The sequence below is a fragment of the Scyliorhinus canicula genome, chromosome 9, assembly GCF_902713615.1.
Source record: "Scyliorhinus canicula chromosome 9, sScyCan1.1, whole genome shotgun sequence".
NCBI lineage: Eukaryota > Metazoa > Chordata > Chondrichthyes > Carcharhiniformes > Scyliorhinidae > Scyliorhinus > Scyliorhinus canicula.
The window spans coordinates 65456514-65472973 of record NC_052154.1 but is presented as its reverse complement, the minus strand read 5'-3'; the positions used below and the strand labels follow the sequence as shown (position 1 = coordinate 65472973).

Sequence of the window (16460 nt, the reverse complement as noted above, 5' to 3'; positions counted from 1 at the left end):
TTTCAAGTGAGTAGCTGACCTACTGCAAACATCAAGTCGAAGTCAGACATCATTCATCCAATCTATGCAAATTTGTGACAGAGTGCAAGTGAATAATCTACAGGTTTAAATGCATAAATTCTTTTTTTAATTTCAAGTCCCCAATTCTTTTTTCCCCCCACCTTAATCATTAGCACATATAAAGAAGAGCAATCGTCCCAACATTGTGAAAACATTCATTATCTATCAGTTTTGTGACCTTTGACCAAACATGTCACATTCCCTTCAATACCATGTGTCTTAATTTTACTGACTTTTTTCTAAGCACCTAAACTATTTGAAAATGAACATGGCTATTCAAGCAGAGATTGCAACATTTATAGTTTTTTTAAAAATAAATGTAAATAACCCAATTTTTTTTCCAATCAAGGGGCAATTTAGCATGGCCAATCCACATCTTTGAATTGTGGGGGTGAGACCCATGCAAGCACGGGGAGTACGTGCAAACTCCATACAGACAGTGATCCGGATCCGGGATCGAACCCGGGTCCTCGGCGCTGTAGGGCAGCAGTGCTAACCACTGCACCACCGTGCCGCCCAGATTCATAGATTTTTTTAAAAGGTGACAATGCATTTAAAAAAGATAAAAAGACAAAATAGTTTGTGTTTTCCATTTAGGTGTATTGAATATAAATGGAAACCATAGATTTGAGCCAGGGACGTGGGATGGAAATTTTCAGAGATGAGAGGAGAAAGGAATTAGGACACTAAAAGATTTGTTTCTTGGGGGTCGATTTGCGGGATTGAGGGAGTTGGGAGCGAAGTATGGGCTGGAGCAGGGGGAAATATTTAGATACATGCAGGTTCGAGACTTTGCGAGAAAGGAGCTACAGAGTTCCCAGTAGAGCTGGCTTCCACATTGCTGCAGGAGACGCTGACGGCAGGGGGACCGGAGAAGGGGGTAGTATCGGCGGTTTACGGGGCTATTTTGGAGGAAGAGAAGGCACCGCTAGAAGGGGTCAAGACAAAGTGGGAGGAAAAGTTGGGAAGAGGGTATGGAGGAGGGGTTCTGGTGTGATGTGCTCCGGAGGGTGAATGCCTCCACCTCCTGTGCAAGGTTGGGGCTGATACAACTGAAGGTGGAGTACAGAGCTCACCTTACAAGGGCAAGGATGAGCCGGCTCTTTCAGGGGGTAGATGATGTGTGTCAACGTAGCGAGGGGGGGGGGGGGGCGCGGAGGTTGTTGAATGTCATCATGATGCCGGCGATTGAGGGGGAGGCTGAGATAGTGGTGGCGCTGGATGTGGAGAAGGCCTTCGATAGAGTGGAGTGGGGGTACTTATGGGAGGTGTTGGGGAGGTTTGGATTTGGTGAAGGGTTTATTAGATGGGTGAGGCTGCTATATGAGGCCCCGATGGCGTGTGTGGCCACGAATGGGAGGAGGTAGGTGTACTTCCGGCTTTACCGAGGGACCAGGCAGGGTTGCCCCCTGTCCCCCTTGTTGTTTGTATTGGCAATCGAATCGTTGCCGATGGCGTTGAGGGATTCAGGGAGGTGGAGGGGTTTGGTGCGGGGTGGGGAGGAACATAGGGTGTCGTTGTATGCCGATGACCTGCTGCTGTATGTGGCGGACCCGGTGGGAGGGATGCCGGGGGTGATGGAGCTGCTAGCTGAGTTTGGGACCTTTTCAGGCTATAAACTAAATCTAGGCAAGAGTGAGGTGTTTGTGATGCATCCTGGGGACCAGGAGGGGGGAATTGGTAGGCTCCCGCTTAAGAGGGCAGGGGAGAGTTTTAGGTACCTGGGGGTGCAGGTGGCCAGGGACTGGGGGACTCTTCACAAGCATAATTTCACCAGGCTTGTGGATCAGATGGAGGAGGAGTTCAAGAGGTGGGACATGCTGCCATTGTCGTTGGCGGGGAGGGTGCAGTCCGTCAAAATGACGGTGCTTCCGAGGTTCTTGTTCCTCTTTCAGTGCCTGCCCATCTTCATCCCCAGGGCCTTCTTTAGGAGGGTGACTAGCAGTATTTTGAGCTTTGTGTGGGCACATGGGACTCCGAGAGTGAAGAGGGTTTCCTGGAGCGAGGGAGGGATAGTGGCGGGCTGGCGCGGCCCAACCTTTTGGGGTACTATTGGGCGGCCAATGTGTCAATGGTGCGTAAATGGGTGGTGGTGGTTGTTGGGGGGGGGGGGGGGCAGCGTGGAAAAGAATGGAGATGGCGTCTTGTAGAGGTACGAGCCTGGGTGCCCTGGTAACGGCACCGTTGCCCCTCTCTCCTAAGAGGTATACCACGAGCCCGGTGGTGGCGGCGAACCTAAGAATCTGGGGACAGTGGAGACGGCATAGGGGGGAAACAGGGGGCTCAATGGAGGCTCCATTAGGTGGAAATCATCGGTTCATCCCAGGGAACACTGATGGGAGATTTAGGGGGTGGCAAAGGGTGGGCATCAGTAAATTGAGAGACCTGTTTATTGGCGGGAGGTTTGCGGGTCTGGGCGAACTGGAAGATAAATTTGGGCTCCCCCAAGGGAACATGTTCAGATACTTGCAGGTAAAGGCGTTTGCTAGGCGACAGGTGGAGGAATTTCCTTTGCTTCCCTCGTGGGGGGCGATGGACAGAGTGCTTTCGGGGGTGTGGGTCGGAGAGGGGAAGGTGTCTGACATTTATACGGTAATGCAGGAGGTGGAGGAGTCGTCAGTGGAGGAGCTGAAGGCTAAATGGGAGGGGGAACTAGGGGAGCAGATAGAGGATGGGACTTGGGCGGATGCCTTGGAGAGGGTCAATTCTTCCTCTTCATGTGCGAGGCTTAGTCTCATCCAATTCAAGGTGCTGCATCGGTGTCGAGGGTGGTTGGATCCAGGGTCAAACCAAGTTGGACTCGTGATTTTTGGAGTTGCGGCGGAGCCGGGAATGCAGGAGGCGAAAGAGGCCGGTGTTTTGGCCTTTGCGTCCCTAGTAGCCCGGCGGAGGATCTTGATGCAGTGGAAGTGTGGAGACCTGGATCAGTGACATGGCGGGATTTATAAAATTGGAGAGGGTCAAATTTACCCTGAGAGGATCGGGGGGGGGGGGGGGGGGGGGGGGGGGGGGTGTCCTTTATTATTGTTTCTATTTTTTCTATGGTTATTTAACTTAATATTGTGTTAATTTAAGTTGTTGTTAATATGTTTTGTTGTTCATTGAGGATGGGCAAATGTTTATGACTCATCATTATTGCTATTGTTGGTATTTTATTGCAGTTCATTGTTGTTATATAAATACAAAATTTTTCAATAAAAATTATTTTTAAAAAAGAAAAAAAAAGAATAATAGTAGGAGAGAAAGATTATAATCCTGAAGAAAGACTCGAGAAGTTGGGGCTTGTTTTACAATTAGAAGTTTATAATAACCTTAATAGATATTTCACATGTGAATTACGTGATTTTGAAATGTTTGTGATGCTAAACAGCAAAGAAGGTTTCTATTGGTCAGAAATTAAATAACAGGGAAAATAGACTCACTAGTCACATAATAATTAAGAGGTAAATTTAGAACTCTTATCTCACAGGGGATTATTAAACATGATTTTTAAAATTCTTTCAGAGGATCTGGATGTCACTGGCTCGGACAGCATTTATTGCCCATCCCTAACTGCCCTCAAGGTGGTGGTGGCGAGCCACCTTCTTGAACTGCTGCAATTCATCTGGTGTAGATACACTCAGTGTCATTAGGAAGGGAGTTCCAGAATTTTGGCCCAGTAAGTGAAGGAACGGCAATATAATTCCAATTGAGGATGGTGTGGGGCTTGGAGGGAAACTTGGTGGGATCCCCAAGCACCTGCTGCTCTGGTCATTGAATCATAGAATCCCGACAGTGCAGAAGGCGGCAATTCGGCCCAGCGAGTCTGCACCAACCCTCAAAGAGCACCCTACCCAGGCCCAACCTATTCACGTAATCCCCACCTAGGGGAAATTCAGTTTAGTCAATCCACCTAACCTGCACATCTTTGGACTGTGGGAGGAAACCCAGGCAGATACAGGAAGAATATGCAAACTCCACAGTCTCCCGAGGTTGGAATCCAACCTGGGTCCCTGGTGCTGTGAGGCAGCAGTGCTAACCACCGTGCACTTTGTCTTTATTGGTGGCAGACGTTGCGGGTTTGGAAGGTGCTTTTGAAGGAGCCTCGGATTGCTGCAGCGCATCTTGTAGATGGTACACAATGCTGCTACTGCGCGTCAGCGGTGAAGGGAGTGAATATTTAAGATGGTGGATTTGCCAGTCAAGCTGGCTGCTTTGATCTGGATGGTGTCAAATTCTTGCATATTGTTGGAGCTGCACTCATCGAGGCAAGTGGTGAGTATTCCATTACACTCCTGACTTGTGCCTTGTAGCTGGTTCGGCAGTCACTCGCACAAAATTCCCACCCTCTGACATGCTCTTGTACCCACACTATTTATATAGCTGGTCCAAACTTCCAGGATATTGATAGTGGGGGAATTGAACATTGGCAATGTGCCACTGAACCATCATGGGGAGATGGCTAGATTCTCTATAAAAGCAAATTACTGCAGATGCTGGAATCTGAAACGAAAGACAAAATGCTGGAAAATCTCAGGTCTGGCAGATCTGGAGGAAGAGAAAAGAACTAACGTTTCGAGTCCGATGACTCTTTGTTAAAGCTAACAGACAGAGAAAGTGGGAAATATTTATATTGCGGCGTGAGAATGAAAGATCTGAATGTTATCCAGTCTTGCTGCATGTGTAAATGGACTGCTTCAGTATCTGAGGAGTCGTGAATGGTACTGAACATTATACAATCATCAGCAAACATTCCCATTTCTGACCTTATGATGTAGGGAAAGACATTAATAAAAGAGCCAAAGATGGTTGGGCCTGGGACACTATCCGAAGAAATTCCTGCAGTGATATCCCCGGAACTGAGATGATTGACACCCAACAGCTATACCATTTTGTGCTAGGTATGAGTCCAACCAGTCCAACCCCTTCCCCTCATCACCGATTCCTATTGACTGCAGCTAGGGCTCATTGATGCCACCACAAATTATATCAAATGCTGTCTTGATGTCAAGGGCAGCCACTCTCACCTCACCTCGTGTTCAGCTCTTTTGTCCATGTTTGGACGAAGGCTGTAATGAGGTCAGGAGCTTACAGACTCTGGTGGAACGGAGGGTATACCATAATTGTAGAAGCATTCTAATAATTATTTGAAAAAGGAAGAACACAGAAAGATACAAGGACAAGAAAACATGATTGGGGAGATTACAGTAGTTAAAATGATAAGGAATCATCAGTCACTCCAAATGGCTCCTGTTCTTAAAGTTCTATGATTACGTACCTACAGAGTTCAATTACAGTCCTTGGCCAGGAAGCTGTGGCATAACTTTACTTAACACAATAGAAATAAACTCTTATGACAAAAAGATGACCCAGAAAGAAACTACTTGAACAGCATGGTTTGCTATTTTATCTAAGGAACACAAAACTGAAACAGCCCATCAATGGTTATTTCTGTTTAAGTTTTCTACACAACTTAAAAGCTTCACTAGTCAGATCAGAAAACGTACAACGTAAGCCCTTCAGTTGGCACGTTAATCATTCATGGTATAATCATAATTATTTCCATTATGTAACTGTTAGCTGCCTTTGTCAGTGATATAGCAATTATGTAAATATAACTGAGCCACAAAATTATAACATAAATTATTCCTGTGAGCTATTAAAAAAGAAAAAAATACATTAAGCAAAATGTATCTACATCAAACCAAAACACTTTTCACAATTCATCTCATTGGTTATTCAGATGTTACATTATCCATCAATCATTAAAGCAAACACATCGCTAAGCACGGTCAGGAAAGATGGCAGTATCTAACTCACTCTAAACTTAGAGAATCATTCTATTCTGCTGCCTACTTCTCAAATTCACTCTCAGAACAAATTTCTCCTTGCCCTCAGATCTACACCATGCAAAATTTACTTCCGGAGACAGATTTCCTCAGTTTTGTAGTTGCAAACCATCCGGTGCTTTGTCCAATGGTTACTCTAACTACAATCTTCCTTTTATTCTTCCTGTTTTTTCTTCTTGCATGTTTGTGGAGTATTAAGTTGGGTTATTTCTGACTCGTGGCAAGTTCTGCTCCATGAACTGACAGGCTATCCACCCCTACTTGGTTGAACTCAGTTGGATTCATCTAGAATTTTGGTTTTCAACTCCGTCCTTTCTGGAACCTTATCTGTAATTCTTCTACTCCAGTGTAATATGGCTTTTTTGATACACATTGTACAGTCATTGCACAGCTCACTTAAAGCCTTTGGCAAGATACATTCTTCTATACTGCCCGTTTCATTGTGATTTTCATTATAAAAATGAGACAACGAGCGGACAACTGTTCAAAGGCCTCTGACAATGGCATATGAGTGGAATGGAGGAATGCACTGGACTATTAAAGACCAACTGCATTCCGCAGAATTGTTACAGCGCAGAAGGAGCTCATTCAGACCAGTGTGTCTGCAACAGCTCTCTGAATGAGCAATTCACTTGGTGGCATTCTCCCAACTTAGATCATAGAACAGTACGCACAGAACAGGCCCTTCGGCCCTCGATGTTGTGCCGAGCAATGATCACCCTACTCAAACCCATGTATCCACCCTATACCCGTAACCCAAGCAACCCCCCCTTAACCTTACTTTTTAGGACACTACCGGCAATTTAGCATGGCCAATCCACCTAACCCGCACATCTTTGGACTTCTCCCTGTGACCATGCATTCTTCCTTTTAAGGCGACAGTCTAGTTCCCCTTTGAATAAACCCATCTCCATCACACTCTCAGGCAACGAATTCCAGATGTTAGCTATTCGTTGAGTCAAAAAAAAAATCTCAGATCATTTTTGCTTTTTTTGTCAATTATGTTCGATCTGTGTCCTCTTGCTCTCAATCCTTTCACAAGTGGGAACACATTTTCCTGATCTACTCTGTCTAAACTCCTCTTTATTTTGAACATTATCTCACTGGATCCAGTAGAAATACCTTCAGAGGATGAGGCATCATCCAATTGTTTCCCAACCCTCAATTAGCTGTCATATAAAAAGAAACGGCCTAGTGGTGATTCTGACAAAAGTAAATTCCACAACCATGATATATAGTAGAAGAACAGGCCCATCATAGTACTCTCAGCTACCGATCCTTTGATACATGAAGAAACTCTGCAACTTCTTTAGAGTTACTCATTTAAAAAAAAAAATACAGCTACATATCCAACTATGGTGCAGAGCAAGTTAATGCAGGCCAGGCCACCCCATCTGTCACATCTAAACATCTTATCTTGCTTGTGCAGAAACATTTGTCACATGAATAAGGAGCTGTAACTTGAGTTGCAATACTCCACTAAACTTTGCTAGATTGAAACCTGTTGCCATACTAAATACTCGACTATAGACTCACATTTCTGCGAGATCATGTTTCCTCAAAGTGGAAACGGGAAAGTAGAGTGTTCCAAAATGGCAATGGCTGTCCATCAGGGACACATAACTCAAAGAAAGAGAATTATTAAACTTATTTTAAAAGATATTTTAATGACTAACAATTAACTATCAAGAATTACCATTAGTTATCTATGGTATTTAATTCAAAGATTGGATGCAGGTTTTAATATCATGATTTTAGACCATACTTCTATTGAAGAACATATTCAGAAAACGCGTTTGAATTTCTTACTGTGAATCCACGCAGATGAATATAAACTTTTTTTTTATAAAAAAAGGTTTACACACCATTCTCTTTGCACAATAGGAAATGGAGAAAAAGGCTTAATAAACACTCACTGAACATCAATGTGGGTTAAAGATTTAAATAAAACTCAAGACCATCAACAGAGGCACTCTTACCTGAAGTTGTCCTACTACCATACTCAGGATGCAACTATCTGGAGTGGGTTGGTGGTCTTGTGCAGTTATGCTGTGTTGTATTTTACGAAATGGAAGGCCCTGTGTTTAAAATGATAAACCTAATGAGAAGAACGACTCCAATTTTATTTGCTGAGAAAACATCATGGTGCACTGCAAATTATGAATACATGTCTAATAGTACTACTCCTTCAAACTAGACATTATGTTTAAAATGCAAAAAAACTCAGCAGCAATGTATCACTTCGTTTTGTCAACAATTTAATGCATACAAACAAAAAGTGCTTGGCAATTACTCACTGTTTGCAATCTTATGAACAGCACTATCCATAACCTTTTGGACAGTACTATCTAAACTACAGCAAAAGTATATTTAATGAAACAAACATGTATATATCCAAAATTGAGAGATACTAAACAGGGTTGTATTTAAGAACATTTTCAGAAGAGTCTTCAGGTATTTGCTGTATTGACGTCAGGTTCTGTATAATACATAAACACTAAAATTATATTCAAATGACAGATTGAGCTGCTAACACCATTCTAACGCTCAAATTTATTTTTTAAACGCAAACTGGTTGCTACTGTCACGTTCAATTAAAAAGATATTAGCAGATTCAGCCTTTTGTTTTGTGTTGCAACAACGGCTGTATTAAAGAATGTATGTAAAGGAGAACTTTCTGCAAAAAAATGGATCATTCTTAGAAAAAAAAATTATGATCTTAACAGATTCTTTTGACCTTGTTTTTGAAAAGTAAATGTTATGCAAATTTGTGAAAGGGTCACCTTTCCATCCACTATACTGCTGCTGTTAAACAAATTACAATAGGTATCGCACAGCATTCCAAGCAGAATCAATGCAGTCTCCTGTCCCTGGAAAGCCTTGAATAGTTATCAAACTAATATACCTCAAAATTACATTTTAAACATTTTTTTTAAAAACCTTGAAATATCCATCCTCCCATTCAGTGCTTTGCATTTTATAGTCATAGAGGTCGACAGCATAGTTAAGGTCCTTTGGCCCATCATGCCTGCGTTGGTCAAAAACCATCAAGTATTCTAATCCCATTTTCCAGCACTTTGCCCATAGCTTTGTATGCCTTGGGATCACAAGTGCACACCTAAATACTTCTTAAATGTTATACGGGTCTCTGCTTCAACCGCCATTTCAGACAGTGAGTTCCAGACTCCCACCACCCTCTGGATGAAACGTTTCTCCTAACATCCCCTATAAATCTCCCATCCCTTACCTTAAGTTCAGCTGCCCGGTTATTGATCCCTCTACCAAGGGGAAAAGTTTCTTCCTATCTACTCTATCAATGCCCCTCACAATTTACATATCTCAATCGTGTCCCCCCTCAGTCTCCTCTGCTCCAAGGAAAACAACCCCAGTCTATCCAATCTACCTTCATAGCTTAAACTCTCCAGCCCAGGCAACATCCTGGTAATCTCCTCTGCACCCCTTCCAGTGCTGCCACATCCCCCCTATAATGTGGATTCCAGAACTGCACACAATGCTCTAGCTGAGGCCTAACCAGCATTCTATATTGTTCCAACATAACCTCTCTGCTCCTAAACTCTAATCCTCAGCTAATAAAGGCAAGTACACCATTTATAAGGCTAAGTATAAGATTTTGTCATTTGCCTCAGCCAATAGAAACCCTGTCCTGCTCTCATATTTTATCCATGGACAGTTGGGGCATGAAGTTGTGGGTAGGGAGTCATGACACTTCAGCATGCGGCCAGAGAAACCTAAAGAGATAGTGACGGTCAGCTTCACAAGAGTTAAGTTTCTAAAAGAAAAGTTCCATTTGTTTCCTTTTTAACATTTTATACTCATTAATGGGATGCGGCCATCTCTGGCTAGGCCAGCATTTATTGCACACCCCTATTTGCTCTAGAGAAGGTGGTGAGCTGTCTTCTTGAACTGCTGCAAACCCTATGGTGTTGGTACACCCACAGAGCTGTTAAAGGAGTAGTTCAGGAGCTTGACCCAGCACAGTGAAGGAACAGTGATATATTTCCAAGCCAGGATGGTGAGCAACTTGGATGGGAGCATTCAGGTGGTGCTGCTCACGTATGTCTGCTGTCCTTGACCTTCTAGATGGCAGCGGCTGTGGGTTTGGAAGATGCTGCCTCAGGAGACTTGGCGAGTTACTGCAGTGCATTTTGCAGATGGTACACGCTGCTGCCACTGGTCGTCGTTGGTGGAGGAAATTAATATTTGTGGAAAGGGTGCCAATTAACACGGTTGCCTTGTCCTAGTTAGTGTTGAGCATGTCGAGTGTTGTTGGAACTGCATCATTCAGGCAAGTGGAGAGTACCTTCGCACTCTTGACTTGTTCCTTGCAGAGGGTGGACAGGTTTTGGAGGCGAGGTACTCGCAGCACAACCCTAGCCTCTGACCTGTAATGCAGCCGCAGTATTTAGTGGTTCAGTTGAGTTTCTGGTCAATGGTAACCCCCAGGATGTTGATAGTGGGGTTTCAATGATGGTAATGACATTTCATAATGTCATGGGGCGATGGTTTGATTCTCACTTCCTGGAAATGGTCATTGTCTAGCACTTTTGTGGCACTAATATTAGGACTCCTTGATGCCACATTCAGTCAGATGCTGCCTTGATGTCAAGGACAGTCACTTTCACCTCAACTCAGAATTCAGGGGTACGGCTGTAATGAGGTCAGGAGCTGAGTGACCCTTTCAGGACCCAAACTGAACACGATGAGCAGGTTATTGCCAAGCAGGTGCTGCTTGGTAGCATTGCTGATGACCCCCTATGTCACTTTACTAATGATGGAGTGTAGACTGGTGGGGCGGTAATTGGCTGGGTTGGATCTCTCCTGCTTTTTGTGTATTGAACATACCTGGGCAATTATCCACATTGCCAGGTAGATGCCAGCTTTGTAGCTGTACTGGAACAGCTTGCTAGGGGCGTGGCAAGTTCTAGAGCACAGGTTTTCAGTACCATTGCCGGAATATTGTCAGCACCCATACACTTTACCGTACCCAGTGCCTTTAGCTATTTCTTGATATCACATGGAGTGAACTGAATTGTTTGAAGACTGGCATCTGAGGTGGAGACCTCTGGAGGAGGCCAAGATGGATCATCCACTCACTGAAAATTGTTGCGAATGCTTCAGCCTTATCTTTTGCACTGCTGTGCTGGGCTGCTTCATCGTTGAGGATGGGGATAATTGTAAAGCCTCCTTCTCCAGTGAGTTTAATTGTCCACCACCATCCACAACTGGAAGTGGCAGGACTGCCGAGCTTAGATCTGATCCGTTGGTTGTGGGATCGTTTAGTTCTGTCTATTACTGTCAGCTTACTGTTTTTTGGCACAAAAGTAGTCCTATGTTTTGAAGCTTCACACCTCATTTTTAGGCATGCATGGTGCTGCTCCTAGCATGCCCTCCTGAACTTTTCAGTGAACCAGGATTGTTCCCTGGCTTTATTGTAATGGTAGAGTGGTAGATATGCCAGGTGATGAGATTAGAGATTGTACTGGAGTACAATTCTGCTGCTGCTGATGGCCCACAACACTTCATGAATTGAGATGCTAGATCTGTTCAAAATCTATCCCATTTAGCACAATGGTAGTGCCGCACAACACAATGGAGGGTATCCTCAATGTGAAGACAGCACTTTGTCTCCACAAGGACTGAGCGGTGGTCACTTCCATCGACACTGACATGGATAGATGCATCTGCAGCAGGCAGGTTGGTGAGGATGTGGTAGAGTTTGTTTTCCCTCTTGTTGCTTCTCTCAGCACCTGTCGCAGACCCAGTTTAGCAGTTACATCCTTTAGGATCCGGCCAGTTCGGTCTGTGGTGGTGCTACCACACCACTGTTGGTGATGGACATTGAAGTATCCCACCCAGAGTTCAATCTGTATCCTTGCACCCTTGGTAATCATTAGATTTCCTTGCCCACGTTTGATGTAAAATCACGAGACTTCGTGGGATCCAGAATCAATGTTGAGGATTCCCAAGGCAACTCCCTACCGACTGTTTACCACTGTGCTTCCATCTCTTGTGAGTCTGCCCTGATGGTGGGACAGGAGATACCCAGGGGTGGTGGTATCTGGGACATTGTCTGTAAAGTATAATATGATATATTCCTCGGACAACGCGACTTCTGCAGCAATTTTACTTTCCTTTTTAATTATCTTTTCAGATACATTATAGTTCAAAGGCTTCTCTATACAACCAGGAAGTGGAATTGAAACTGATGTATGCTGCTGATAACATCAGGTAGGGGATCTTCAGAGCTTGGGAACATTCCGCAAGGGTTCCCCCATTAGCACTTATTACCCTCACTTCTATTTAATTGAAATGCATTTCTTTCAATATCAAACCCACAAATAAGAAAGATGGAAAAGTAAAAAGCTGTTCTCTAAATATTGATCATAAGGGACAAAAATATTGCCCTTCTTTCTTTAAAATGTCATTAATCACTAGCTTCTAAACAATTATCAATTTACATAGAATTATCTTTTAAACAAAACAAAACATTTGCCATTACAAATTTCAGGCACCAGTTATTTTAAGTCAGCAGAATCTACACTTGATCTTAGCCAAAAGGCCGAGAAGCGATAAGTCAGCAGAATCAGGCACTCTTGTAATGTCAACCCAATGGCTCCTCTGTTCAGTTTAACTTACTTTACTTCCCAACGTATGGACATAATGGAACACAAGGATAGGGATCGGGTTACTGAACGTTTTCATTGTGCAAACTAGATAGTAAATGGAAAATGGCTAGTTTGTCCATAATTTTAAACTATTTCATAAAACTCATGACATAGAAGAATAAAGCATGCCATATTATCTATTAGCAGGATAAATTTACACCTCTGATCATCAATTCGCCAAGTAGTTTACCCATTTTAAGATCAACTCTCACTCACTCTAACGGACTTTTATTCCAGATTACTACAAACTGGTCAGTTTGTTCCACCTTGACAGGAAGCTGAAGATTTGACCACTGATCTTCCTCCAGCTCTTTATATTCAGGATTGGCCAATTAATCAAATCAAATAAACTAGATGTGGGTTATACGGGAAGATTTCTCATTCCCTCCTCCTCTTGGGGGCGGCACGGCGTCACAGTGGTTAGCACTGCTCCTTACAGCACAAGGAACCTAGGGTGACTGACTGAAGTTTGCACATTCTCCCAGCGTCTGCAGGGGTTTCCTCCAGGTACTTCGGTTTCTTCCCACAGTCCAACAATGTGCAGGTGAGGTGTACTGGCCATACTAAATTGCCCCTTAGTATCCAAAGATGCACAGGCTAGGTGGGGTTGCGGGATAAGGTGGGGGAGTGGGCCTAATGGGTGCTCTTTCAGAGGATCGGTGCAGATTCAATGGGCCGAACAGCCTCCTTCTGCACTATAGGAAATCTATGAATCAATTCTTTGTACCCCTGCACACCACTCAGTCCACGACATTCAGATGAATTCTAACACTTACAAAGCAATTTTCTCTCTGGAATGTGATAAATTATCAAATTGAAGAAAAATAAGCTTCATGGGGAACTCATTTGAATTTCATAAAGTAATTATCCCTTGAGCTGAATAAACCTTAACACCAACATTTAAACAAAAAGTACCACAAATTCCTCCAACGGTCATTTATTTTACACTCTAGAACATGGGTGGGCAAACTACGGCCCGCCAAAGGTCTTTATGCAGCCCACCAGTCATTTTTTTAAAAAAAAATTTTAATTAAAAAATTTTTTTATTTTTTTTTTAATTAATTTTTTTTTTAAGGTTAATGGGGGGGGGGGCTGTTGGGTTACTTATTGGTATAGGGTGGATACGTTGACTTGAGTAGGGTGATCATTGCTCGGCACAACATCGAGGGCCGAAGGGCCTGTTTTGTGCTGTACTGTTCTATGTTCTATATGAGGCGCCCAGAATCATAACCGGGTGAAGTAATTATTTTACTTAATATACTATGCGGCCCTTTAAAATTGTGAATTTCTGAATGTGGCCCTTGCACGGAAAAGTTTGCCCACCCCTGCTCTAGAACTTTCCTGTAAAGTTGGGTTCACCTAAAAACGTATACATATTATTCACAGCACAAATCCCATTGTTTGTTGTTCACGATCTGAAGCTGCTGTTGCATACTTAAAGAGCACAAGAGACCCAAGCTGCCTGAAATTCCAACTAGTCAATATTTAAGCAACATTGTGACAAGTGTTTTCAATTCATTGTCCTAAATTATTGCCCTAAAGAACAAATTATTCCCTCATCATCACTAAATTTAATAGTTCAGGCAGGGAAATTATACCTATGGGAGACATTCAAGTGATACTAATCTTGTTCATATACCTTCACAAATTCTACTTAGAATCACAACGTCATTATGTTTACAGCATGGAAACAGGCCCTTTGGCCCAGCTTGTCCATGTCGCCCAGTTTCTATCACTAAGCTAGTCCCACTTGCCTGCATAACTCAGACCATCAAGTCTGGTAACATCCTCATAAATCTCTTCTGTACTCTTTCTAACAATATCCTTCCTATAATAGGGTGACCAGAACTGAACACAGTATTCCATGTGTGGTCTTACCATTGTCTTGTACAACTTCAACAAGATGTCCCAACTCCTGCATTCAATATTCTGACCAATAAAACCGACCGTGCCGAGTGCCTTCTTCACCACCCTGTCCACCTGAAACTCCACCTTCAAGGAGCTATGAACCTGTACCCCTAGATCTCTTTGTTCTGTAACACTCTCCAACTCCCGACCATTAACTGAGTAGATCCTGCCCTGATTTGATCTCCCAAAGTCACCTCACATTTATTTAAATTAAACGCCATCTGCCATTCACGGCCCACTGGCCCAATTGGTCAAGATTCTGTTGCAATCTTATATAACCTTCTTCACAACCACTATGCCACCTATCTTGATGTCATCTGCAAACTTACTAACCATGCCTCCTACATTCGCATCCAAAAAATTAATAAAGATAACAAATAACAGTGGACCCAGCACTGATCCCCAAGGCACACCGCTGGTCACAGGCCTCGGTCGCCAAGCCAATTCTGTATCCAATTGGCTACCTCACCCTGGATTCCGTGAGATTTAAACTTTTGCAACAACCTACCATGCGGTACCTTGTCAAAGCCTTGCTAAAGTCCATATGGACAATGTCGACTGCACTGCCCTTATCTACCTTCTTGGTTACCCATTCAAAAAACTCAATCAAATACGTGAGACTTTCCCCTTACAAAGCCATGCTGACTTTCCCTAATTAGCCCTTGCCTGTCTAAATGCCTGTAGATCCTGTCTCTCAGAATACCTTCTAACAATTTACGCACTACAGAAGTACGGCTAACCGGTCTGTAGTTTGCAGGCTTATCCCCTACAGCCCTTCTTAAACAACAACACAACATTTGCTACCCTCCAATCTTCAGGCGCCTCTTCTGTGGCTGTCGATGACTCAAATATCTCAGCTATGGGGCCGGCAATTTCCTCCCTAGCCTCCCACAACGTCCTGGGACACATTTCATCGGGTCCTGGGGATTTATCTATCTTGATGCGCTTTAATACCTCCAGCACCTCCTTCTCTGTAATATGTACACTACTCAAGACATTACTTATTTTTTCCCCAATTTTCCTAACATTCATGCCTTTCTCAACAGTAAATATTGACGAGAAATATTCATTTAGGACCTTTCCCATCCCTTGTGGATCTGCATATAAATGATCTTGTTTATCCTTAAGAGGCCTTACCCTCTCCCTAGTCACCCTTTTACCCTTTATGTATCTGTAAAAGCTCTTTGGGTCTTTCTTTGCCTTATCTGCCAAGACAATCTCATGTCCCCTTTTTGCCCTCCTGATTTCTCTCTTAACTCTACTCCGACAAGCTGTCCACTTGCCTGCAAACAGGCACCCCCAATCAACTTTTGAAAGTTCACGCCTAATACCCTCGAAATTGGCCCAATTTAGAATTTTAACTTTTGAGCCAGAACTATCATTCTCCATAGCTATCTTAAAACTAATGGAATTATGGTCACTGGTCCCAAAGTGATCCTCACCAACATTTCTGTCACCTGCCCTTCTTTAGTCCCCAAGCGGAGGTCAAGTTTTGCCCCCTCTCTAGTCGGGCCATCCACATATTGAATGAGGAATTCTTACTGAATACACTCGACAAATTTCTCTTCCTCCAAACCGCCTAGTGCTATGGCTGTCCCAGTTAATGTTGGGAAAGTTAAAGTCCCCAACTATTACCACCCTATTTTTCCGGTAGCTGTCTGAAATCTCTTTACATATTTGCTCCCCAATATCTCGTTGGCTATTTGGGCCTATAATAGTCCTATCAAAGTGGTCTCACCCTTCTTATTTTTCAATTCTACCCATATAGACTCAGTGGGCGAACCTTCGGATATATCCTCTCTCTGTACTGCGGTGATACTGCCCCTAATCAAAAATGCAACTCCCCCTCCTCTCCTATCTCCTGGTCTATCTTTCCTATAGCATGTGTACCCGGAAACATTGAGCTGCCAGTCCTGCCCCTTCTTTAGCCATGTTTCAGTAATAGCTATAATATCCCTGTCCCATGTACCTATCCATG

General features: G+C 43.4%; 1 protein-coding gene across 4 annotated transcripts in view; it reads right to left on the bottom strand.

The window, feature by feature from the left end:
- The window catches only part of nutf2 (nuclear transport factor 2), a 75772-nt gene that overhangs the window by 31902 nt on the left and 27410 nt on the right, over positions 1 to 16460 (bottom strand). For all 4 annotated transcript variants that reach the window (XM_038806810.1, XM_038806809.1, XM_038806811.1 and 1 more), the window contains one exon: positions 7868 to 7966. In XM_038806810.1, the coding sequence (XP_038662738.1) occupies positions 7868 to 7966 (99 nt within the window). The remainder of the gene's footprint in view (positions 1 to 7867; positions 7967 to 16460) is intronic.